The sequence below is a fragment of the Miscanthus floridulus genome, chromosome 8, assembly GCF_019320115.1.
Source record: "Miscanthus floridulus cultivar M001 chromosome 8, ASM1932011v1, whole genome shotgun sequence".
In the NCBI taxonomy this organism is placed as follows: Eukaryota; Viridiplantae; Streptophyta; class Magnoliopsida; order Poales; family Poaceae; genus Miscanthus; species Miscanthus floridulus.
Window position 1 is genome coordinate 30,004,021 of NC_089587.1, and position 25,820 is coordinate 30,029,840.

General features: G+C 45.7%; 2 protein-coding genes across 2 annotated transcripts; both read right to left on the reverse strand.

The window, feature by feature from the left end:
- Window positions 1-248: 248 nt before the first annotated feature.
- LOC136468789 (uncharacterized) lies at window positions 249-3,430 on the reverse strand. The gene is made up of 6 exons (XM_066467229.1): window positions 3,424-3,430; window positions 2,689-2,885; window positions 2,432-2,593; window positions 1,966-2,205; window positions 1,836-1,888; window positions 249-1,167 (listed from the first exon to the last, which is right to left on the reverse strand). The coding sequence occupies exons 1-6, from the start codon at window positions 3,428-3,430 to the stop codon at window positions 1,098-1,100; spliced, it is 729 nt and encodes a 242-aa protein (XP_066323326.1). The 3' UTR covers window positions 249-1,097.
- Window positions 3,431-14,834: 11,404 nt separating this feature from the next.
- LOC136476087 (uncharacterized) lies at window positions 14,835-24,779 on the reverse strand. The gene is made up of 3 exons (XM_066473765.1): window positions 24,561-24,779; window positions 16,820-17,312; window positions 14,835-15,274 (listed from the first exon to the last, which is right to left on the reverse strand). Exon 2 carries the CDS (start codon window positions 17,280-17,282, stop codon window positions 16,824-16,826), a length of 459 nt encoding a protein of 152 aa, XP_066329862.1. The 5' UTR covers window positions 17,283-17,312; window positions 24,561-24,779; the 3' UTR covers window positions 14,835-15,274; window positions 16,820-16,823.
- Window positions 24,780-25,820: the final 1,041 nt, after the last annotated feature.

Sequence of the window (25,820 nt, forward strand, 5' to 3'; positions counted from 1 at the left end):
GGACATGACATTATGAACTGCCTAGCCAGCAACATCATTGAGTTTATCAAACTGCTGCGACATCTACTCATGAGTCTGACTGCGACTCAATTCCTGATTGATGGAAGCAAGCTTGTCAGAAAGTGTGTCATTTGAATGATCCCCTTCAGTCGTTGACACATCTGTAGCAGCAACAACAACACTTTCAGCAGCATCAGCAGATTCAGAAGTTTCTTGAGGAACTTTAGTTGTACTTGAGTCCTTGTCTTCAGCACGAATGATTTCTTCAAGCTTTAGTATGATGCAAGGCTTGTCCGGCTCCACCACCACTTCATCATCTATTCTATCAGCATCAGTGAAAGGTCCACTATAGAAATCCTTTTTATAGTCATCTACTCTGTCCGCTTCAGTATACCGGCTCTTCATGGTTACTCTGTTAACTACCACCCAGATATGGATATAACCAGTGTCTCCACCCAAAGCCAGCATCTTAGTTTTATCCTCCTATAAACAACAAAATTGAGATGACGAATTTGCTACATAAAACGATATAGAGAGAAATAAGAGAATAACAGCGACTAACCATAGGGTTAAAGTCAATGCATTTGACATCACCATAATTAACATCATGCCTTCTACAACCTTTCAATGCTAACTCAATTTCACATCCAACACGTTTCTTCAAATGATAGCAAAGAGTGTCCCTACCTCCGGTTGCAACATACTTTCCAAAGCTGAAAGTTCATTCCGGATTTTAAAAACAATGTAAACACACACCTCTGAAACAAAAAGTATGATTAATTGAAATTGAAGGAAATGAGTACTAACTATGAAATAGCTATCAACATATACTCTGAATCGTATTTGAACCGCGACCCCCTTCTTTTAGCATGCTCATTGTCAGGCGACGTAGCAACCTTAGTCAGACTGCAATGCGTTTCAAATAATCAGTCCCAGGATAACTTAAGTCACAAAATAAATTGACAGAGATGAATCAGTACTAGTTTAAATTGTTAACACCCATATTTATTCTCCAATACGTCCATTTGTCCCGCTTGAGGATAAAAAAAATCAGTTTCCTCACAGAAACAAAAGGGAAATTACTAATGAAATAGTACTCACTCTATAGTAAATAACCCATGATCACCATCATCATAGACCATTCCGCGAATGCCCATCGGAATATTGCTGCAAATAGCATGATAGGACAAAAAACATGATTGGTCTAATGCAACAAAGAACGACTGCAACACCCAAAGGAGCCCATCAAAACATCCTAAATGACTCCCAGCAACACACATTTGTCCAGAATGATCCTGTATTGCATTGCAATATGTTAATTACTCTTCTGCAACAACAAAAGTTTGTCACTCACAAAAAACCATCTCGAATCAAGTCCAGCTCAACATTCACGAAATGCAAATGAAACATATGCATACTACATTGCAACAAGCAGGAAAAAATAGTCCATGCAACAGGAAGAACACCGTCTTGCAACATTGGAAATGAACAGCTACGACATGCCCTTGAGATGTCTCGCCTCTGCAACTAATTGGAAAGGTGTGGAGGTGGAAGCCGAGATGCCTCTCCTCTGCAGTCATAGAGGATAGGAGGTAGCAGGTAGGAGGTAGCACAGGGAATGGACGTGGGTATCTGGTGAAGTATGGCCATGTGGACGTGGGTCTATTTCTACTGCCACCGAAGAGCTGGTTATTTAGCTATTACGTGGGTCTGTTTCTTCTGCCACCGGACACGTGGAGTAATTAGATAAGGTGGACACAATTAGACTACATCGGACGTCAATATGCTATCATTTCCTTAACAAATATAATAATTTCTCATCATAACACACTTACACGAAATTGGAGATCTCCCAGGTAACCTGATCTACCCCTGAATGTTGAAATACCTGCACATGGCAAATTGTAAAGTTTGATACTGCACTGAAAAATATATTTTCAATCAAGTTACATCTACGCTACTTACCACAAGTTTATCATAACTGTACACAAACAAGTGACCACGACCAAGATCTGATGCCAGCATAATCGGAGACCTTCCATCAAAATGATCACTGTATTTGACAAGTCCCAAATTCTCCAAATTTTCTGGATCATCATTAGTGACTCGAAGGAAACAAATAGTTGATGACGGATGTAAGGCCAGAATAAGGAAGCTGCCTTTCCTTGCCCAACACAATGAACTTATGGACTCTCCTTCAGGGCACTAATAAATAAAATAAAAATTAGAAAAGATTATTTGGGCCTACCCTGATACTGAAAAGACGAACTAATCAAAATAAATAGCAGCCATAGATATCAACTGATCAGTTTCCATTTTACTTGAAGGCCTATAATTACATGAAATCAGAATTTTGTTTCATAATTCTTTTCATATGTTAATATTTTATAGCAAGCAATTATGGACTGCATACACATCAAAAAACACATACCTGGAGTGCAGTCCTGGCCCTAAAACCATTGTTTCCATCATATGACAAGATGGATAAGGCCCCTGGTTTACCTCCCGAGCCACTTGATGCGGTAGCAAGGACCCGACCTCCACTATGCCACCCCAGAGATGTCCCTTCAGAAGTGGGACGATGTGCAATCTCCTGCATTCAAAACAGGAAGCTAACTATGATTTTTTTCTTTTGCGTGAAAGATGGAGGAATGTTTTGTGTGGGGGGGGGGGGGGAGAGGAACCAACCAGTGGGGTCCATTTTCTATGCTTTTTCTTTAAACTGTATATATGCACTCCTTTGCTTGAGACACATCCAAGCATAGAATTGGAATTAGCCTCTGAACATGCCTGAGGATTAGGATTCCATCGTATTGCATGTACAACCGGGCAAGGCCCAACTTGGTCGCCTACCGGAATCACATGTGTACACTTGATGTCTACTTCTGCATAAACGGAAATAGGCCAAGCATAAATAATGGACATAAGTGGAGTTGTATGTTAAATTTAAGTTATCTTAAAAACTTTAATTCGCAGCTTGAATTTGAGTTCAAATGCGCACACAATGTGCTCACATAATACGCAAAACAGAGCAAAGTAAAGCTTATGGCATGATTAAGCTGGAAGAGAACAATATGTTGATGCTGTCCCTCTCTGCTGGAATGGCCTAGGATGACGGCCTGGCCCAACCTATACTGATTCTATATGACATCCCATCCAATTAAATGAAAATCACCTCTGTTAGTTTAACGTTGCTAAAAAAACTTGTCAGTTTAGCAAATAATTTATGTACTAATAACTTTACTTGTAGCGATATACAAGCAGATCAACGAGAATAGATAATAATAAGGCCGTAGTCCCGTCGAAAAGGCGAGCAGGGTAATGTAGATGTGGCTACAGCCTACGGATTACACATTATTGCACAAAATGCCACATTTGGAAACTTAGATTCAATTAATCTGGACGAGATCGGAAAGTAATTACCATCCATAGCTGAGAACGGAAAGAGCGGAGATGGAGGTGGCGATGTAGAGGCGGCGGCGGTGAAGAATCACGGGCGCCACCACCGGATCTGATGAACCCGCCTGCAGCCTTGGTTTAGAGGCGAGACCGCGAGAGGTGTAGAAAGACGGGAGACTAATTCCTCCCGTTAAGTGGGCCCGTGGTTCCAGCCCCGCGAGGCCGAGAGATGGGTGCGAGCTCGGGCTCGAACGGCGGAGGAGCGGGCTCGTACGCGGGATCCGAGGCTGGCCCGTACAGGGGCGCTGGCGTGGGCTCCTACGCTGGGTCACGAGGGCAATGGGCACGGGCGCACGGCAAGTGTGCCGTGTCCGTGAGCGAGCTATCGTCGTGCCGTTGCCGATACAATGATTATGCTTGTTCTTCTCGGTGTTTGCCGTCTTGATTGTTTGTGTCCACAAAATCCATTATGTGTGTACCCGGCTGACATGATGAATAACTGTATGACTCCCGATGTAAACATTTATATGAATGAATAATTCAGCAGATGTACACGTGTTCTTGCTAAGAGGTGGTAGAGTTGTGAGTTGAAAACAAACTGGGGGATCATTTCTGAAAGAGACGCAACTACTGAGTTTGATGCTGGTGAACCGGTGATTGTTTCACGCGATGGTAAGAAATGATCTTTGGTAGGGAAACGATCTGGCCCAATCCGAGATAAAATCGAGATCTAATTCCCGAACCCTGATTGCAGAATCTCCATGAATTTTCAAGAGTCTGCAGTAGACAAGGCAGAGGACTCTTCACCTGCACTACCAGTGAGCACGGCAAAAACGACCCTACAGCACAGCAGTGAGTACCAGACAAGGCAGAGACCGATCCTTCAGCCTTCACCTGTAGCTTTTTTTTTGAGGACAGCCTTCACCTGTAGCTGCCTAGCGACCATCGCATTTAGCGACGCGGCCCACTTCAAATCAGAATGTTTTTTTGTCAGGTGGGCTACGGCCCACTTCAAATAAAAATTATGGGCTTATAAGCATTTTATGCTTAAACTGTTGGCATCAAAGATAGAAAAACGCAAAGTCTAACGCGCTGTGCGGGAGAGGCAAGGCGAAGCCCACCCCGTTCGCTTGCAGGGATTTGGAGGAATCTGGATGGTTTTGGATGAATCTGGAGGAATTTGTGAGAGGAAAATACTGTTCCGAATGAAAAAAGAAGCGGATCAAGCCGGATTTAAGGGCACGCGAACGGGGCCAAAAGCCTATCATGCTAGACAAGAGCGCGATATCCTATCTGGGCTGTTGGCCCAACAATGCGAGGCAACAGCACATGCTGACGTAAGAAGCTAATTGGAGTTTTGAACTAACACCCTGTTCGCTTGATCATATCAGCGATGCTTATCAGTCATGATATACTGTTTTTCTCTCACAACAAAACAGCACCAGCCGGCTTATAAGCCATAGAAACGATCAAGCGAATAGGGTGAAGCCATCAACGATTTAAAATATGATAACTTTCTTCTCAAATGTTCATTTTTAATTTTGTTTGCACCATTGCATTTCTTCCTATGAGATCTACAAAACTAGACCCATGATGCATATGTTTTATAACAATTTTTTATATACTGACAACTTATATTATATAGAAGTAGCAAGTCTCTACAATTAAAAAGACCCGGAGGTCATCGTAATCGCCCCGCTAATCCCCTGCCCCACGCTAATTAATCATGCGGCCAATCTTTGCACGATTTTAAGTCGTCCGATTAATCGCGATTAATTGCGATTAGTCGGTCTGGTCGGTACCATGACCTCGATTAGAGACTTTGACTCGATTAGCTCGACTAGAAACCTGATCGTCCGACTAGTCGACGACTAATCACGATTAGTCGTCCGACTAGGGGGCCGCACGACCAGGCTGGGCACTGCCTTCTTTGGGCTTGCCTGACTGGGCTTCCAGGTGAGTAGTTGGGCTACCAATTTGGCCCACTAGGGTCTGTAATATATATACAGGAGGCTGCTGCTATGCTCTTTCTCTCTTCTCCTCTCCTGTGCGTGACGGCTGCTGCTGCTCTGCTCTTTCTCTCTTCTCCTCTCCTGGCTGCTGCTGCTCTCTTTTTCTCTTCTCCTCTCCTAGCTGCTGCTACTCTGCTCTTTCTCTCTTCTCTCCTGTGCGTGACGACTGTTGCTCCACGCGCCTCCAGTCTTCCTCGTGCACCTTCGGTCGCCGTTCTTCGTGATGAGCTGCTCCGACGACGGTATGTGCCTTTCCCCTCTCCATCTTCTTCCCTCCTCCCCCATCCCTCACTCTGCAACCTCTTTGGCTCTCTGCTAAACTGCTAGGTTGCTTGCTGTGATGTACTGTTGTCCCTCAGATATTCTCTGTCTCTCCATCATCCATCCTAAGAAGTTATTCTTCTGTAGATGTGGACCGACGATGTGCAAATGTGGAAGTGTACATGCCTCCGCCTGACCTTGAAGGAGGTGTTCTAGATTCATCGGTTGGGTCAGATCCTGCTGCCACGGCTTCCTCATCTACTCTGAAAGATATTCCTTCCCTAATTGAGAGGGCTATAGCAAAACTACCTCCAGATCTTGCTGCCCAAGCTATTGACAAAAAGAGAAATATAAGATCTCAAGACCCAGGATGGAAGTATGGGTGGTGGCCAGATCCTTCCAAGAAGGACTTTGTGCAGTGCATATTTTGCAGGAAGGTAGTCCTAGCCGGAATATGCAGATTCAAGCAGCACCTTGCTGGGGGGGTATGGAGATGCAATAAAATGTCCTAATACTCTAGCAATAGTTAGGAAGGAGATAGCTGTTTACCTGAAAAAGAGTTCAAGGACTGTTCTTGTGGAGGTACCTGCACAAGATGAAGATGAACAAGATGCTACTGGTGTAGAAGAACCTGCAGCTGTACCAGTACCAAGTTCTGGAACAAAAGTTAAGCAAGCCAAGAAGAAGATTGCTCAAGCTGCCATCACTTCTTTCACTATATCTGCTGCAGCAAAACCAGCAACTCAAAAATAGTCTAGGTCAGTGAGTTCCATGCTTTGCAAGTCACCATAAGAAGTAGTTATAGAGAGGCACAAATCCAAGCAAAGTCAACCTACACTTGAGCAGTGCACAAAGAAAAATAAGGAGGCCAAAGTAATTGTTGATGATCATATTGCCGATTTCTTTTATGATAATTGCATTCCATTGAACGTCATTAATTCAATAAGCTGAGAAGTTTTGCTTGAGTCAATTGGACAATATGGTCCTGGGTACCGCTCACCATCATATCATGATGTTAGGACTCTGCTGCTTGAAAGAGCTATGAACAGAACAATGAAGTTGAGGAAGAAGCATGAGGAGGCTTGGAAGGAATATGGTTGCACCATAATGTCCGATGGGTGGACTGACACAAGCCACCGCCATCTCATCAATTTTCTTGCTAACAGTCTAGCAGGGACTTTCTTTCTAGGGTCTGTTGATGCTTCAAGTGAGATAGCAAATGCGAATATGTTGGCTGACTTGTTGGAGAAGCAAATTGATAAGGTTGCGAAGGAACACGTGGTGCAGATTGTCACTGACAATGGAGCCAACTTCAAGGCAGCAGAGAGGCTTTTAATGGAGAGGATCCCGCATCTATTTTGGACACCATGTGCAGCCCATTGCTTGTATTTGTTGTTGGAGGATATTGGGAAGATCAAGGAATTCCACACTTGCATCAACATGGCACAAAAGGTGATCAGATTCATGTACAAGCATGGGAGGGTTCTAGATCTAATGTGAAATAGGATTGGAGGAGATCTTATGAGGCCAGCTATAACTCGCTTTGCCACTTCATTTCTCACATTGGCAAGCCTGCATAAGAACAGGAGTGGATTGAGGAATTTAGTGGTTAGTGATGAATGGCATGCTACCAGTTTCTCTACCACTGAAGAAGGCCGGCGAGTTGAGAACATTATCCTTTCAATGCCATTTTGGAATAAAGTGTAATTATGCCTAAGAGCTTCACAACCACTTCTTGTAGCTCTAAGGATAGCAGATGGAGATGAGACACCAGCAGCTCCTGAGATTATGGCAGCCATGGATGTTGCAAAGGCCGCAATCAAGGATTCTTTACAATGCAAACCAGATTTACTCAAAGAGGTACTAAAATACTATGACAACAGATGGGAAAACCAAATGGAGCAGCAGCTGTATGGAGCAGCCCTATACTTGAATCCAAGCAAGTTCTTTGCCCTAAAGGAAAAGGATAGGAGACAAGCAGGAAGGCTGAGAATCATGTTTAATCAAGTTATGTGGAAGATGGTGACTGGTGTTGAGGAGCAAAACAAGATAAGCAAGTAGGCAGAAGACTATGAGAGGGCTGAAGGCGAATCCTTCTCACAGCCAGGAGTAATAAGAGACAGAGATAGAAAAAATCCTAGTAAGTTCTCTAATAACTATTTCCTTCCTTTTTCTAAAAGCAATCAGCAATGAACTAATAATGGAATTCTATGTTTGAAATGGAATTATGGAAATTACAGTGCTTTGGTGGGGTGCATATGGTGGCCTCACATATGAGCTCCAATGTTTAGCAAAAAGGATTGTTAGCCTTTGTTGCGCTGCATCTGGCTGCGAGCGTAGTTGGAGTGAATTTTCTGCTGTAAGTGCTAGTGTACTACTGCTGAGTAATTAAGTATGATAGTAAACTAGTAATATTGATATGTGATTCTGCATTATATTTTGTGTAGGTCCATACAAAAAAGAGAAACCGATTAGAGCACCAAAGGTTAAATAAGTTGGTATATGTCAGTTACAACCGCAAGATGGAAAACAGATTTAAAAAAATTAGAGAGCTGGGTTCCAAAGGAAAGATATGCAATCCACTCTTGCTTGATGAATTTCATTGGAAAAATGAATGGGTCAATGAAAATTGTGAACTAGAACCAGTTCAGGAAGGTGGTGGCGATGCTATGACTTGGGCTGTTGTGGATGAGGCTATTGGTGCAACTCAGGGTCTAGAGGGACGTAACTTGTCTAGGGCTGCTGCTACTCATGCTGCTGTTGCTGCCCCTATGAGGCGTACTTATGCTAGGAACAGGAAGCGTCCAAGGAACACAATGACTCTAACTCAAGATATTGATGAAGTTGATGATGAAGACCAAGATCAGCATGTAGATTCAGCAATAGCAATGGAGAAGGATGAAGAATCTGCACCAACTGAAACTGGAGATGGACCAACTGGAGATGGAGGCTTCACTTTTAATGTTGATTTGCTTAATTAGATGGCTAGTTGCCTATTTTTGTTGGACTGTTAAATTAGATATCAATGTTTATGACTGTGTTGAACACTTTAGCAGTTTAGCTTATGTGTACTGAACTTGAACACTTTAGCTTATGTGTACTGAACTTGTTTGCTAAATGCTAGTTATTTGCTACTGCAGCAGTGCTTGCTAATGCAGCAGTGCTGCTGTTGAGCTGTGTCAAGATCGAGACTACATTAGTGTTGCTAATTATGGTCTTTGGTATTTTGGGCTTCCAGCAGCAAGTCAGCAAAGAAATGGAGTTTGGGACAGGAATATGGACCTCTGGACATGGTAGAAAAGAGAAGAAAACAACTTCCACAAGTCAGTCACCACCTAAACTCAGTAGGAGACAGAGATGCTCTTGATGCTTGATTTATTGTGTATACTATATAGTATATATAGGTATATATATAGTAGGTATATATATCCTGATATATAGGACGACCAGGGGTCGACTAGGTTCGACTAATTGTCCTGGTCGACGACTAATCACGATTAGTCTTCTAGTCGGTCCCATGGCGACTAGGTTCGATTGGACGACTTGAAAACATTGGGCACCAAGTTAAAATTTCCTTCCCTATATGGCACCACCAGCGCCGGTCCTGAGTTTTCAGACCTGGAGCGAAACCGGCAAGCAGGGCCTCTCAACATAAACATAGTACTAGTAGTAATAATACTTAATAGATTTTTTACTTAGTAGATTTGTAAGCTTGTTAGAGTTTGGCTTAAGACGAACTAAAAACAACTTACAACGGAGCAAAAACCTGCAACTTAATGTCTTAATGATGAGGAAACGCTCAATGAATCACATAAACATCCTCATACGATTAGGCTTGCTGTGGCCTTTGGCTGTGCCAATCGTTGATCTTGCAATAAACACTAGAAATGACTCGTGGATCCCAAATCTCAGTTCTAAAGATTGAAAGATTAAAAGATAGATTATAGTGCAGTAGGGCAAGTCGGCAACCAGCACGTTCTACCAGTACAAGCAATATCCGAGTATTGATGGACGGTGCTATGACGTTCTCTGCTCAACTATATAAAATACGTATACAGAACACATACCTGCTGTCCGCTAATGGGCCCTTGGCGTCAGGGGCCTAGAGCGTGTGCCCCACTCGCCCTGCCCCAGGGCCGGGCCTGGGCACCACCGTCTATTTCATCCATTCATGTGTTAGTTGACTATTTTGACCGTGTCAGTTTTTTCTTAGTGTGACCAACATACCCTCTGTTACTAACGCATCCAATTTCTCCCTGGACTTCCCGAGCGGCCGAGCGCTCCTGTCTCCCATGAGTCCGTCACCTTCTTCCCCGAAAAAAACACCAAACCCTAGATTGATGTGCCTACCCTAGCGGGACCTGCTATATCTTGCGATGATCTGCCAAGAATATAGGACTGACCAAACTGAGATGAGCGGGCTGTTAAACTGCATCAAACAATTTCTAACTAAGGTAACTAGACAGGGCAAATCCCTCCCATGCTAAGCCTACCCTAGCGGGACCTGCTCTTGCCTTAGAATTTAAAATTTATTATTTATTTATTTGCAGACTTCGATTATCAAAATCCCATGTTTTAGTTCACAATATATTTGTGATATTTATAATTTTCTTATTTGACAACCTGTCCATCTATTATTTCCCTATTTGGCATCATGTATTTCTGCTACAAAGAAGGGCATTCATGTTATTTTACCAGCCACTTGACGGCGTTATTAGCCCAAATGGACGGTAGTGCTATCTAGGGAAGAAAATTTCAACTTGGTGCCAAATAAGAAAGTTCAAATTTTTTTAGTGCAAAATACGGAAGACTGATTTGTTTCAGTGCCAAATACATAATTCTCCCTAAGAAATATTGCTGGTCACCAATACCCTACCTTCCAGGCCGCCTGTGAGGCTTTAGGTCTACTTGGTGAAGAAAGTGAATGGTCCCACGCTATGACTGATGCAGCTCATTCGGCACTCCCATATCAACTCCCGCAATTATTTGTGACTATACTTCTATTTTGCCAGGTCACAAACTCGGTAAAGTTGTTTGATGAATTTGCACAGATGATGGGTGATGATATGAAGTACCGCATTTGTCAGCTAACACCGGGACTACCTGAGGCGCTACTTCAGAGCCAAATCAGATCCTATGTTTTGCTTGAAATAGACAACTTGCTTAGAAATGTTGGTTATACATTGGGCCATTTCCACCTACCCCAACCAGATCATAACACCTCATCATTCCTTGAGAATAGGCTAATACTAGATGGACTCTCTTATGCTTCCAGTGCTACGACAGAATTGGCAGTTCAGCAGATTGGACAATTAAATCTGAACCAAAAGCACATTTATGACAACATAGAGTACTCAGTTACAAATAATTGTGGGCATACATTCTTTGTTTATGGATATGGTGGAACTGGAAAGACATTTCTATGGAATGCCCTACTAAACAGTATTAGAAGCCAAGGAAAAATAGCTCTAGCAGTGGCATCATCTGGAATAGCTGCGTTACTACTACTGGGTGGGCGCACACCTCACTCGCGTTTCAAAGTTCCATTGAACGTTGAAGAACACTGTGTGTGTGCAATAAAGAAAAACACAAAGCTATCAGAATTGATACAGCAGACTGTACTCATTATATGGGATGAAGCGCCTGTGAACCATAGACATTGTTTTGAAGCACTTGATCGTACACTTCGAGATATAATGTCATCAGAGGATCATATTTTAGCGGATAGGCAGTTCGGTGGCATCACGGTTGTCCTCGGTGGAGATTTTAGGCAGACCCTTCCTGTGATTCCCAATGGAAAAAAAACATCAAATTCAAAATGCATCGATTACTCGCTCCTATTTATGGCAGTCCTGCACTCTCCTTCCATTAACAGAAAACATGAGGCTTCGTGCTTCCTCGCTTTCACCAGAAGACAAAATCGAGCTAGAACGATTTGCTGAATGGCTTCTCTCTCTTGGTGATGGTAAAATCCCAAATAGCATTCCTGCAGAACAGCAAGATACTACCTGGGTCCAAATACCACAGTACTTATTATTACCACCTGAAGAAAGGAGTCTCACAGGTTTGATCTCTTTTGTGTATGGATCAACACCGCACATCTCTGAATCACCAGATTACCTGTGCGAGAGGGCAATTCTGGCTCCAACCAATGAATTGGCCGACGCCATAAATTTGCAGATTATGAGCCAGATTGCTACTGAAGAGATGTCATACTACAGCTGTGACACCATTGACGACTCAACAGCTAACTATTGCACTGTGCAGTCTTTATATCCTACAGAATTTATCAACACAATATGCATGAGCGGATTACCAGACCATCATTTGCAGCTTAAGATTGGTGTCCCTATAATGCTTCTTCGAAATCTAGATCCAACAGTGGGCTTACGTAATGGTACAAGGCTTATAGTTACACAGCTTACTCATCGTATAATTGAAGCACAGATTATCACAGGAAAGGCGAAAGGAGCAGTTGCATACATTTCAAGGATAGTGGCCACTTCAGCTGACCCAAAGTGGCCATTCAAAATCAAACGGCGCCAATTCCCCGTTCGTGTTTCGTATGCCATGACAATAAATAAAAGCCAAGGGCAAACACTAAAGCCCCCTTTGGCACGGCTCATCCAAAACGGCTTCACCGGTGAAGCCAAAGCCGGTGAAGCCAGAAAAATTGGCTTTTCCCGGCTTCTCGTTCATTTTAACCCCGGCTTACAAAACGGCTTCATGCTACAGTACCTCGATTTGCGCAAAATAGATAGCCGAAGCCGGCATAAGCCGTGCCAAAGAGGCCCTAAGCAAAGTTGGTGTTTACCTTCAACCCCTGTATTTTCCCATGGCCAACTGTATGTTGCCTTCTCGCGTGTTAACTCTTCAAGAGGCCTGCGGGTCGTTGTTGAAAATACCCCCCCTGCATACGAAGATAGTACTCATAATGTTGTCTACACTGAATTTTTTGAGGAGATATACAGTTCGCGTACTCAGATTGCCTAGGTCATCTCATCATCCTCGCTTTTCTTTACCATCAATCACCCTTACTTATTTACTCTCTAATGCGAGTCCTATTGTTTCAGGTTCACCCTATTATGTACTCTCATGAAAAAATGGCACAGCCTTTGTGCTACCTCTGTACTACCCCTTTTGCTATGATCCCTGCTGACAAAAGGCTCCCTGCTTATAACGTAACACTTTCTCCCTCCAATAGTTATATTTGCATTCAAAAATATTAGCGCCATCCTCAGTTCCCTCCAGCAACAGTTACCTCTAATTATGTACACTCTAATCCAACTTTTGCTGCTTCATGCTCCATACATTCTTTTCGAACTGCTGGACTAAGCCTAACAAATAGACATGTGACCCTCATCCTGTCCGCTTTAGTTAATTTTTATAACCAGGCTCTTTATTTACTGTGCTACCCCACCTCATTTTCAGTAGAGTATCGAACCATACAACATCCAGCGTTTATAATTGCTGTCACCCCCACAGTATTTTCATTGCTATCCCAAGAACACGCATGCTGCGAAATTTTGGTACTAAACTTTGCTTCCATGTAATAATGAAACTGTACACACCATGGTTACTTCGATTCCCTACATGCTATTCAAATATACGCCTCTGATCCTCACTCTGCATCGTATTCATACGGTTACTTTCATCACAACTACTCATCCTAGAGCCCCAGATAGCTTTTTGACTCTATCTACATACAGCTGCAGTGAAATACTACATTGGCCAGCCTTACTTCCAAAGTATTGTTCTTGCCTGCATTTAGCCACAGATTTACATAGAGCGCTAAACTCATCCATCGGTTGTCCCATTGATGGTCAACACACTTTTGGCCTACATTTAGCCATAGATTCTAAATCCTATATACAAATAGCGCTATAATCACCCATCAGATGTCCCATTGATGATCAATAGACTTTTTTTACATGCCACATATGAGTACCATACTTTACTACTGTGAATCCTTATTGATAAATTCCTACCTGTAACAGGAAAGCAGTTCACCCAGCTTCAGCACAGCGAAGTGCTAGCCCTGCGTGGAGGCTCACACATGATAATTTCGAGATGGTGAAATATTCAGCAAGGTGAAGTTCAATAGATATATGTTGATATTATGTACGAGTCCGGTTACATTAGAACTTTGAGTTGTATTTGGAAGCTCATAAATATGAGAGGGGATGCTAGTTCACGTTTGGAAGGCAGCGCCTTCTAGGGACCTTATAGCGACCTTTATTGCGATATTTGTGAGGAACGCCACTAGTTATGCCTCGGGATGCAGACTTTCAGCCAAGCATCATCAATAAAAATCATGACCCCAGTGTCAGGATCACGTAGCGATAGGTGTTGAGATATTTGGGAGGAACGCCCATAGTCATGCTTGGAGAATATAGGCTTGAGCTGAACCACGTTAACAAAGATCATGCCACCGGTGTTGTTTATGATATTGAATTAATGTTCGTCTTAGTTGATCCAATTGTTACTTTGTATAGTGGATTCGGTGGAGCTTGCTATACCCATGAGCCAGCACCACACCTAGCTCAGGTCCGCTAGAATCCACAACCAAGTGAGACGAACATTTTCATAGGTGAGGGCTGCTCTCCACCTTGTATGTTGTGATTCTCCACTATCGATTTCCTATGTGTGGGACTTGACATCTATTAACAATTAGCTAGCTAATAACTATATTAGTAGATCCAAATAGGGTCTAAGTTGATACTCCCTCTGGTCCAGTTTATAAGATGCTTTCTAACATGCACAACCTGAATCTCAAACTTTCCCTAGCGATGTGCGGTTCTTCTAGTGTCTTAGCATTCAATATTTAGTAGTGAGGATTCCCATATGCTGACCAGTGGTAGTATTTTATTACTACTTAAAAACACTAGGAGAACTCTATTTTTGTAGTGATGCCACGTTCTCCTAAATTACACTTTGGTAATTCATTTATTTTATATTATATTATTTATAATTATTAGCTTTATGATTATTTTATAGTACATTTAATTACGAATCTAATAGTATCAAGTTTGTATTACAATAGTTCAAAATTGTTAGCCAAATTAGTCCAAAAGGGAGTAACACACGTTTCAGTTGAAAAGAAGAAGAAGCATAGTAAACAGCAGATACGTAATAAGTATTAAGTAGAATTAAAGGACACTCTGACCGGCATTCGGCTGGCATCTTTATTTATCGTTTACATTAACAGAGGAATTACAAATTTGACAAGTTTGACCCAACGCTAAACTCAGACGTACAACTTACAAGCCCGGCAAACTGAAACATGATGACACTGATGAAGTGATAAACCAACCATCTAGTAGCGGTAAAGTAATAAACAGAACAAAATCAAGACACACACAATTATGCGCTGAGTTGATCTAGGACACCACCGTTCATTGTCGCTTGCAAGCGGCAAAAACACCGGCAGCGCACGCCCCACACGGGCAGAGCTAGAGACGGCATGATATTTATGCGTTTATATATATTTTTATTTAATAAAGACTTGCCCACTCTCAAGTTCCGTCAAAGCTCCGCCGCTTGCCAACCGACGCACTGCAAGCACACCGGCATAGGTAGGACGGGCCTGTCGAGCGGGCACCCTGCAAGTGAAAGTAGGAGTCAGAACTAGTTGAGATCAGAAGATCCAGATTAAGCGAACGCAAGTAATGCGTAGCTGCAGCGAAGCAACGCAAAGAAATAGTGCAGTGATAGATGCTAATGACGGTAAATGCACTAATGTGAACCTAATTAAAGATGTTTAAAACGCCCTAGAACAAGCAGCTCAGTTGGGTCACATTTAGAACCCTGGATCAGATGGCCAAACTCTGGTTCCGACCATGGCCCTGACCTTGGTAAAGCTCATGGATCGGGCTTCTGGGGTTAGGGCACGTGGCCACCTCAGCTTTCTTAGAATTCATGTATTCCAGGCCACATCATCATGGAACAATTGCCGTATTATGTGCAACCTTTGGGTCAGAGTGTGTGTTTACTGGATGCAGTTCTGAATCTATTGGAAATCTATAAGATGACTGAAGCTTGCTTCAGACACCAAGCCTCAGAGTCCCCAGTTCCGGTTCCAGTTCGTGGCCACTAGCACAAGCTTGAGCAACCAGCAGTTTGGTTTGGGAGCACCAATGAGGCCAAGAAGAGATCATATGGCATGAGAATCTTCCTTCTCTTTTTCCTTTTTCTGTGAAATTTCTTTTTCTTTTGTTTTTCTTTTTTCTTTTCTTTTCTTTTGAACGTATATTTTTTTTCCCAAAATGCTTTCTGCCAATTTTATTGTTTCCCCCCTTGTTTTCTCTTCCTTTTCAAAGATTGAAGCACCTTGTCTTTTGTATCTTTTTGTTTTTCTCATATGCAAAAGGAGCCCTTGTCCGAAGGTCAGAAATCCAGGCTAGTGCCTATCAAACTCTCGCAATAATTCAATAACTTGGCTCTGTTAAATCTTGGAACACCGAGGGCATCCAGGAGTCAGTCAATTTGACTTTTGAGTGAAACAACTCGTTGCCCAAGCCAGTATTAGATCTGTGCATCCACTATCTGTGATTCCCCTCTTGCAGACGCAGTTCAAAATGTCAAGAAAGAAATGCAAGCTCACTTTCCTTGGGATGGAAAATTTGAGCCCAGTCATTTTTAGACTTCCGAGTGAAACAACTTGTTGCCTCAGTCCAGTATTAGATCTGTGCATCCACTATTTGAGTCCCGTCTTGAAGAGAGGCAGTTCAAAAAATCATGAAGTAATGCAATCTCATCTTCCTTGGAATTGAAAATTTGTGCCCAAGTCATGGATTCCTTTTCCCTGGGATGGGAAATTTGTGCCCAAGTCATGGATTCCAGTGGCATTTGCCTGCTTGATCCATCCTTTCCAATACAACTTTTTTCTGATGGACACCTAATCTTAGCATCTTGGTTTGGAGTCAAGTAGTCAACTGACCAGTCCTAGGTTATCCTCCTATCCATGGCTCCATGCAGATTGCAGACATAGAGACATTTGGTACACGATCACACCGCACAGATGTCATCAAGTTACTACCTTTATTGTTGATGTATCATCTGGATGCAGCAAGAGTTTTCAAACAAATCGTGCATGATTAATTCCATTTGAGAAACAAGATCGAGCAAGGTATAGATGAGATTTGTACCTTGTTATGGTTTTGGGGGGTCCAGCTGGGCGGCTTTCTCCTGGTGGATGAAGAAAGCATAAAAACCACCGAGCACAGTTGCTCCTGCCATTGCCCACACCAGCACCTGCACAGGGAGTGGCATAATTGCTGCCACCTTGTATGAGAACGCAGCAGTGAGCAACGTGGTGAGTAACCACACCGCCATTTTTATGCGGTCCCGGCTGGGAGACTCCGGTGGGGTTGTCTCGAACCGACGCAGGCAGTAGAACAGCAGAACGAGGACCGAGTAAGAGAAGGCCACAAAGGAGATAGCTCCAACATCTCCATTTGACCTGTACACGGCCATGAATGAGTTGAAGGTTAGGAACGCAAAGCCGATGATTGTCAGCAGTGAGGGCCATGCACCCTCACGGTCCTTCGGTGTTGGCTGCTCGATCATGGCTTCATTATCCAGGAACTGTTTCTGCTGCTTTGAAGCCATAATACGGTTCGGAAGAAGTCAATGAGCACTCTGCAGAAAAGAGAGGCAACACAAAAATATAAGGTATTCATTTGGAGACTGTGGTCTGACCAAAGAGGAAACAGAACTTCAAATTTAGTGTTGGGTGACTGATTGTGCCCTGTTCATAAGCCAAATGCACCCTAATTCCTTTTGTTATCCAATTAAGAAATACTAGACCTCTAATTTCAGTTGCTACTCTGGCAAAGTATTTTTCAAGGAATCTACTGAAAAGTATGCGAATTTTTAACAAATATTACTGTAACATAGAAAATTGTCAATTTAAAATAACTGTGGAAAAAATACAGCCCATCAGTGTAAAAGCTCGTGACATAGTATATTACTACTACATAAAATACATTGTCGATTTATTCATAGTTTATGTTTTGCACATGCCTTGGCTATCATGATTGACATGAGTTAATTTAAGCACTGTAAATTCATTTAGCAGGAGTTTGAAGTCCTGAAACGATTAGGCCCTGTTTCTCTTTTCATTTAGGTCTTGTTTAGTTCCAGGGTGTAGAGTTTTGGGGTGTCACATAGGAGTGTCACATGAGGTTTTTGGATACTAATAAAAAAACAAATTACAGAATCCATCAGTAAACCGTGAGACGAATTTATTAAGCCTAATTAATCCGTCATTAGCACATGTATTACTGTAGCGACACATTGTCAAATCATGGCCTAATTAGGCTTAAAAGATTCGTCTCGCAAAGTAGTCGCAATCTGTGTAATTAGTTATTTTTTAGTCTATATTTAATACTCTATGCATATGTCCAAACATTCGATGGAATAGGGTGTAAACTTTTGGAGGAGGAACTAAACAAGACCTTAGATTGTCCTTTCCTTACGGTGGTATTTTTTCAATGACATTGTACATTCTCTCACCTAAATCCTATCTGTCACATCCAAAATGTATTGTGTGACGTGTATGTTTATGGTTGACTACACAATTTGGATGACAAGTCAAACAAAACCACCCAGTAGTTACATAGGAACTCCCATAAACAATTCAATGATGAAGCGAGTTTGTCTGTCAATTGGGCTCAATCATTCCTTTGAAGTATTAGAGCTTCAGATCTGACTTTGTGTGTGTTGAATGAGTAAATTGCACGGCCGGTCTAAAGTATTACGTGATTTTCGCCAAGATCCATAAACTATGAAATTGCATACTTATCTTCCTAATATATTTAAGTGATCTCATCCTGGTTGAAAGTAGATATGGCGACACCTAGGAGCCGATGTGGTCATCCACGTGGATTTGATTTATGTAGAAAACCCCTTGGGCCAAGTCAAACATGTCCACTTGGTGGCCGGCAATGGCAAGATGGTGAAGTCGGCGGAAGAAGTTGGGCCCCGGTTCGGACTTGCTTGCCTTGCGAGCGCAAGGAACAGAGGGAGTGGCGTCGGAGCCGATGGCGCTCTAGGCACGGTTGAATGCGAAGCGCAAAGGCAAGAGGAGGTTGGTGGCCCTAAGCACTTTACGATTCGGTGCTGGAACATGAGCTGGAGCAGAGAGTAGTGTCCCGGCGATGGTGGACGCCTTTTGGGTCCCCCGGTGTGAGCAAGGGCTGCAGGGGTTTACGGCGAGACCAACACATGAGGAAACGGAATAAGGGTCATGAAAGCGGCCAGCCATGCGGAAAGGTTGAGCTCGCAATAATGCTGGTCGAAGAGAGGGAAAATGGCGCGACAGATGGCACCACAACGCTTACCGCCAAACGATCCTTGCAATGGCACGTCGCTGATGTCCCCCAAGCTAGCAATCACATCGGCCTGCTTGTGCGGGATGTGCAAGCTAACGGTAAGGCTAATGGCGCCGGAGGTGTAGAAGAGGTACTCTAGCACGCCGAGCTCCGCGGAGACACTGAGTGAATTGATATGGAAGATGTCAAGGACGAGCGCGCGCCCATAACAACACCCACAAAATATTATCACACTCGCCCTTAGCACAACGTACGGGTTTCGGGCACCTGTCATGTGTGTTAATCTCACAAGTAATATATTATTGTGAAAACAAGCGAAGTGTTTCATCTATATATCACACATCTAGTCATCTATCACATATGTGTCATGTAATTATACAAGTTTTTGAAATGAAGTAAAATTTTAATATTTAGATGTCAAAACATGTTTATTAGCAACTAGATATGGATACTTAGTTACATGTGATGTTCTATATATTTCAGGCTCTCATAAGCACTCGTGGTGCAATTTAGCACCAGCACCCGAGCTCTTTTTATTGAGACAATTTTCTATGAGCCATTATAAAAGATGTAATTCCTCATTGGCCACCGAAAAAGTTCATCTTCCTTCTCAACCACAGATTCGATTTTTCCAACCCCTACACGCCACTGCCATCAACTTCTGGGGGCACTGCAGCTAACAGAAGCATGAAATGTCCCTTTTGCCCCTCTTAAAGGTGGGCCCCAAGCATCAGCCTTCTTCCCACTCCATGGCCGGAAGCCAGCTGCATTGTTGCTCGCACGCGGAGGGAAAGGGAGCTTGGCCAAGCCGACGGCAGAACAAGGTGCAGCGTGGGCCCACACGATGGTGGCCCGCGGCTGCCTACACGGTTGCCCAAGCGGTGCCAGCAGGGTGCGTCGGCGAACACCCGAGCGCTTGATGTCGGCGTTGCCCGAAGTCGGCGATCTTGACGCAGCGCGCCGAGTTAATGAGGAGGTTTGAGGGCTTGATGTCATGATGTGGCGGTGGTGGGGGGTAAGCGATCTCGAATAAGACCTGGCACGTGACGTCGGCTTGGAACGACTCGGCAGAGATGCGGCGGCATTCGAGGGAGCCGTCGTCCATGTACTCGAGCAAGATCTGGAGCTCCTCGCCGCGTTCGTACATGTCGTGGCAGCGCTCCACAGCCGGGTGCTCGGCGACAATGTTTTCTGATCGGCTTATCGTTCCTAATCGGTCTGGTACCGATTAGGACGATTAATCGATGATTAGGACGATTAATCGACCTCTGATCGGTCTAATCGTCCATATAATCGTCCAGCATATAGCAGGACTATATAAGTGTATATCATATATGTATGGTATATATATAATATACCATATACTATATATTTATATAGTAGACATCGAGCATATTTCTAGTTAGTTGGTTACTTACCTATGAGATCTGACTCTATATCCTTGTCCCAGCCTCCATATGTTTGCTGATTTTCTACGGGAATAATAGATAACTTGAGTAAGCCGATTTAATGACTCTCCTTTAGAGGAGGAGCTCATCTTCGTGCTCCCTGGACCTGCAGCCTGCAGGTGGGGAAGAGAATAGGCGACCCTGCAGCAGAAGGGAGGAGGAAGCAGCAAGCAGCAGGGAAGATCCACGGATGGGCTGCTTGGATTGGAATTGGAAGGGAGGGAGGAGGGAGTGAGATGCACGCAGTAGGGAAGAGATGGAGCTCAGCTGCACACACAGAGGGAGTGAGGAGTACTGAGGACTTGAGAGAAAGAGTGGGGGTAAGGTATATAAGAGAAACCCTAATGGGCCTAGCCCAAATAAATATAGCCCAATAAACTGAAGTAGCCCATCTGCCTATTTAGTGCTGATCGGCAAAGGGATCTAATCGGACGATTAATCGCGAGTAACCGATGATTAATCGGACGATCAGGTTTCTGATCGCTCTGATCGAATCGGAGGGCCTAATCAAGTGCTAAGTACCGATAAGGACGATTAATCACGATTAATCGGACGATCAGAAAACATTGCTCGGCGGTATGGAGGATGGCGATTTCACGCGCAATTTGGCACCACACCGTGTCGTCGTGGTTTCCGTAGAGCACCTTGAGCACGTAGAGGCGCCATGTCACGTGGTGCCGCACCATCCACACTGCGGGACGGTGTGGCACCGTGGGACGGGGCACCTCTAAGCGCTCAAGGTGCTCTACGAGAACCACGACGACGCAGTGTGGCGCCAGATCGCGCACGAGGTCGCCATCCTCCGCACCGCTGCGCGCCTAACCGTGGTGCGCTGTCACGGCATGTACAAGCGCGGCGGGGAGCTCCAGATCCTGCTCGAGTACATGGACGGCGGCTCCCTTGATGACCGCTGCATCGCCGCCGAGCCGCTCCTCGCCGATGTCACGCCAGGTCCGGCCATGGAGTGAGGAAGAAGGCTGACACAGGGAGGGGCAAAAGGGACATTTTACATTTCTGTTAGAAGTCGTTCCTCCATAAATTGACAATAGTGGAGTGTAGGGGTTGAAAAAATTAAAGCTGTGCTTCAGAAGGAAGATGAACTTTGTCGGTGGCTAATGAGAAAGAATTGTCTCTTGTTTATTTTGAGCCACAACCCGATGAGACTTGTGGGATTTGGCACCCACGCACCAGCGGGTGCCTGCTTCAACTGCCATCCCTAGTGGGGTAGGTGCGCCCTGACTTCGAGTCCGGCGAACGCCGGACGGCCATCCTGCCCAACAGGCCACGCTGCCCTCCGCTCCATCCCTTCCTGCGCTGGTGCTCTTCCGAGATGGAGCTCGCCGACGGGAGCCTGTCACCCTGCCCGCTCCGTGGGCTCATGATGTGCTTTTTCGTGAGATCATTCGTGGCGGCAGCCTCTCTTTTATTGTTCGCCTCCTGTCCTCCTCCCTTTCTCACTGTCCTATCAAGGGTTTGGATTCAATTGCTTTTCCGGGTTAGCTGAGAAGAGGAGCCAATAGATTCGTTTTTTTTCTTTTTTGGTTATTTTGATCTAAGCCATTACAATTCTTCGAGTTTTGAGAAACGCCATTATAATTCACCTATTCGGAGATTTGTTATTACAATTTTATCTCTCCCGCGTTACGGACGTCGAGTCCCCGTCTCCTCCGACCGAGCCCGCTATCGCTCACACGCAGGCCGCCGCGGATGAGCGATTGAGCGCCGTCGCTCCGTCTCCGTCCCCCACGGGTAGCCGCCAGCAAGGGAGAGGTGTGCGTCCTCTCCATAGACGGTGGCCCTGCGCCGCGCTGGTGCGCCTGGAGGCCGCACTTCAGTGACATGGCTCGTGGACTTCTTCGACGCGGCAGTGGGGTCCGGCGTAGGAGGCGTCCTGGTAGCCCTACTGTTCGCGTGCGCCGTTCTTCTTCTTCTCGACCATCAACGCCGCATAGTGCGCTGCGCACGACTTCCGACTACGGGAGGCGGAGAGACCGCGCTCGCCGGCGGCGGCCTGCACGCGAGGAGGAGCGCTCGCCCGCGGCTTGCCAGTCTCGACGCGGCCTGCTCGCGAGGACCGGCGGCCTGCAGGTTGGTGCGCACGAAGGACGCGGCCTCGCTCGGAGTTGTCAGCACGCCACCAGCTCCACAGGCACGAACAGGGAGCTCCATAGGCCTGGACATGCCCTCCACCGACCACGGCGGCGGCGAACTCCTCCAGCTGCCGCTCGCGTGCTGGCCGCTGCGGGCGAGCGCGGAGCTCGTCAGGGCAACATTCGTTGAGGTCGACGAGGCATCCCGTGTCGGGGCAGTAGCGCATGGCATCGCCGTCCCCGTGGTGCACGTCGTTGCTGCTGTACCAGGGCGCGTGCACCAGCACTACCACGAACGCCGCCCGCCGCCGGTCGACCGTTGCCAGGTCGCGCCGGAGCCACCGGTGCTGAGCGCTGCCCACGGCGTGATCGGCGTACGAGCCGCGCGCTCGGTACGTCTCGGAGGCTTCGGGCGCGAGGCTGGCGGTGAGCGGGTCCTCCGGCTCGGGATCATGCTCTCGCTCCTCGCCTTGGCTCTGCTTGTTGCGGTGCCTTGCCTGGCATCCAGTGTGTGCCTGGCATTGTTGGATGGCCACGGTCTGGCGGGGACGGCGTGCTGCTTGGAACGCTGGCCTTCCTCTCGAACGACACCGAGCTTGTTGGAGATGGGCTTGACCAGCGCCGCTGTCGAGGCCTGCTTGATTGGCTTGAGGCCCTGCGCGTCGCGCGGCTGCTGCTGCTTGTCAGTGGTGAGCGGGTTGGGGTTGACAGCAGCGGCGACGTCGAGCGGGCCCATGCTGAGTCCCCGTGTCCGTGGCGGCGCCGCCGCTGCCGCCTTTGTCGGTGCGGAGGTGGTGGAGGCGGGAGGAGAGGCGTAGGATCTCCGCCTCGATGTGGCCGATCTCTGCCTCGACATCGGGCTCGGGGCGGAGTCGTCTGTGAAGTCAGCCACGGCAGCGAAGAACGCCAGGCCCACCACGGCGAGGTCGTCCATGGGCTCGCCCCTGCTCCCACGCCTCGTCACCCTCGCACGGTGGCCTGGGCTGCGGGCGAGCGCGGCTGCTCCCCCTCACGCGCAGGCCACGCCGTGGGTGCGTACTCGCCCGCCGCGGGCGCGCTCGGTCTGACGGAGGAGACACGTACTTGACGTCCGTATGTCTTTCCGTAGTCATACGTGCCTGACAGTGGGCCTCGTACGCGGTAGCCGTAGAAAATGGCAAGAACGTGGGAGAGATGAAATTATAATGGCAAATCTCCGAATAGGTGAATTATAATGGCGTTTCTTAAAACTCGAAGAATTGTAATGGCTTAGATCAAAATAACCATTTTTCCCCTATAATTTTGAGTTGCAGTTTTTTCAACTCAGATTTGAGCTCAGATCTGAAATTTCTTCTATTTTGGGACCCAGTTTGATGCACCAATGGCTTGCTCATCTTCAATCTTGACAACTCTGAGAACTTGGATGATTTTGGAATCATATGGGGAAAAGGGAAGCACCGATGCTCAGCTCTGGTCTGATGTCTTTCAGCGTTCTGACGAGCTTCTCAAAGTAGCAGGTAGCGCAAGCACCCTCCTAATCCCCTTTCTCTGCGTGTTTTGATTCTTTTGAAATAGCTGTAAGATTTGAGATCATTGTTTCTATTTGATAGGTTATGTGTTCACTGATGACTCAATTATAAGGTGGTTTTGCTCGTTGAATGTTTCCAATGGTTTTGTGGTGAATACAATTACGGAGCTAGCCTCCAGGTCCAACAAGATGAATAGCGCTCTAGCAGTAGCTAGTTTTTCTTCCCCTTCTTGCTCTGCTATTTTTTTCTCTCCCAAAAATAGACCACTCGATTAACTAGTTGCTTCCTCCTACGGAGTATAACACGAAACGGCATAACACCTGCCCTGCCCCAAAGATTCCTCAAAAAGAATTGGGAAAAGAAATCTAAGAATGAACACGACGGTGCTCGAAGATTACTTCGATGCATCAAGCGATGCGAAGACTCTCCTGGCACTAAGGGGAAAATACTGTACAACAGATTTACGTAGAAGGGATGTAGCTTCAGCTCTGCGAAGAAGTGCTCATACCAGGGGGGACGGACGATGCTCGGCGGTGTCACGGCACTTCTCTGAAACAGCCCGCGTCCGGAGGCACAATACGCCGAGCAGTGACCAGGGAGACAACCGCGCCTGCGCCCAATGCTCTGCTCCGCTGCTTTTAATAGTGTGTTTGGTATCCTGCTGAGTGCAGAGCGAAGCCTCCCGTTTTATAGAGTTTGAGTTTGGTACTCTGCTGAGTGCAGGGTTCGGTATACTAGCGCGGGTGGGCGCGCCCCGCGCCGAGCGTAGACAGTTGGTATAGCGTTCAATATATATATAGTGGTTGAACAGTATTGGACTTTTTATACAGTGCCTAGCAGTGGGTGAGTCGTGGTGAAAACCCTAGTTTGATTTTGGTTAATTGATGAAATTTAGGACTAACTTTTGATCTAAGTGTGTGATTTAGACAAGGTGGTCCAATCCAAGTTGTGGAGCTAGAAGATTGTCATGGTGAAGCAGATGGCTACATGTGATGATCATCAAGTGCTCCAATTTAGAAAAAAAGAAAGAGAAAAACAAAATCCGAGGAGATCAAGGCAAATGTATAAGATACAGTTTTGTTTTAGTGATCAAGACACTATAGGGAGTGTGATCACGTTTAGGATCGATAGCCATACTATAAAAAGGAAAAATCTTCGGCTAAGCGGTTATCGAGTGTCACTGGGTGACATGATTCATGCATTGCATTTAGGGACCCAGTGTGCTAACTTCGAACCCTTGTAAAATACTTTAAAAAATGCTAACACACGAGCACACAAGCTCTACACTTTATGGTTAGTAACTTGGAAGCAAGGGTGAAGAGGTTGAGGAGTTAGAAAAAGAAAAAGGAGGAGAGAGCAATGACCGGACTCTGGCGCCGGGGTGACCGGACTCACCCCGAGCACGTCCGGTCAGACAGCATAGAGAAGGTGGCGCTCGGGCGATCGATCGAACGCTGGAGAACTAGCGCGACCGGACGCGCGGGGAACACTGTTCCCGCGTCCGGTCGGTACTCAGTGGCGCGCGCGCGGTTTAGCTGGAGCGATCGGACTCACCGACGCGTCTGATCGCCTAAGATCTGACGCGTCCAGTCATTGATTCTGTGCTCTGGAACCTTACTGAAATGGATCGGACGCCGCAGTGTGGTGCGTCCGGTCACTTGTGTTGTACGTCCAGTCACTCTTTAACTTCGCAAGTGCGTGGACTTGACCGTTGAAGATCGGTGGACGAGATTCAAAGCGCTGACACGTGGACGGTCGAGGACGACCG

Excerpts from the sequence above, each read along its gene's own strand:
- LOC136476087 (XM_066473765.1), bottom strand. The coding sequence starts at position 17,282 with ATGGCTTCAAAGCAGCAGAAACAGTTCCTGGATAATGAAGCCATGATC.
- LOC136468789 (XM_066467229.1), bottom strand. Across the intron at positions 2,594-2,688 it reads ATAGAAAATGGACCCCACTG|GAGATTGCACATCGTCCCAC; the intron begins GTTGGTTCCTCT and ends TTTTGAATGCAG. Across the intron at positions 1,889-1,965 it reads ACAGTTATGATAAACTTGTG|GTATTTCAACATTCAGGGGT; the intron begins GTAAGTAGCGTA and ends TGCCATGTGCAG.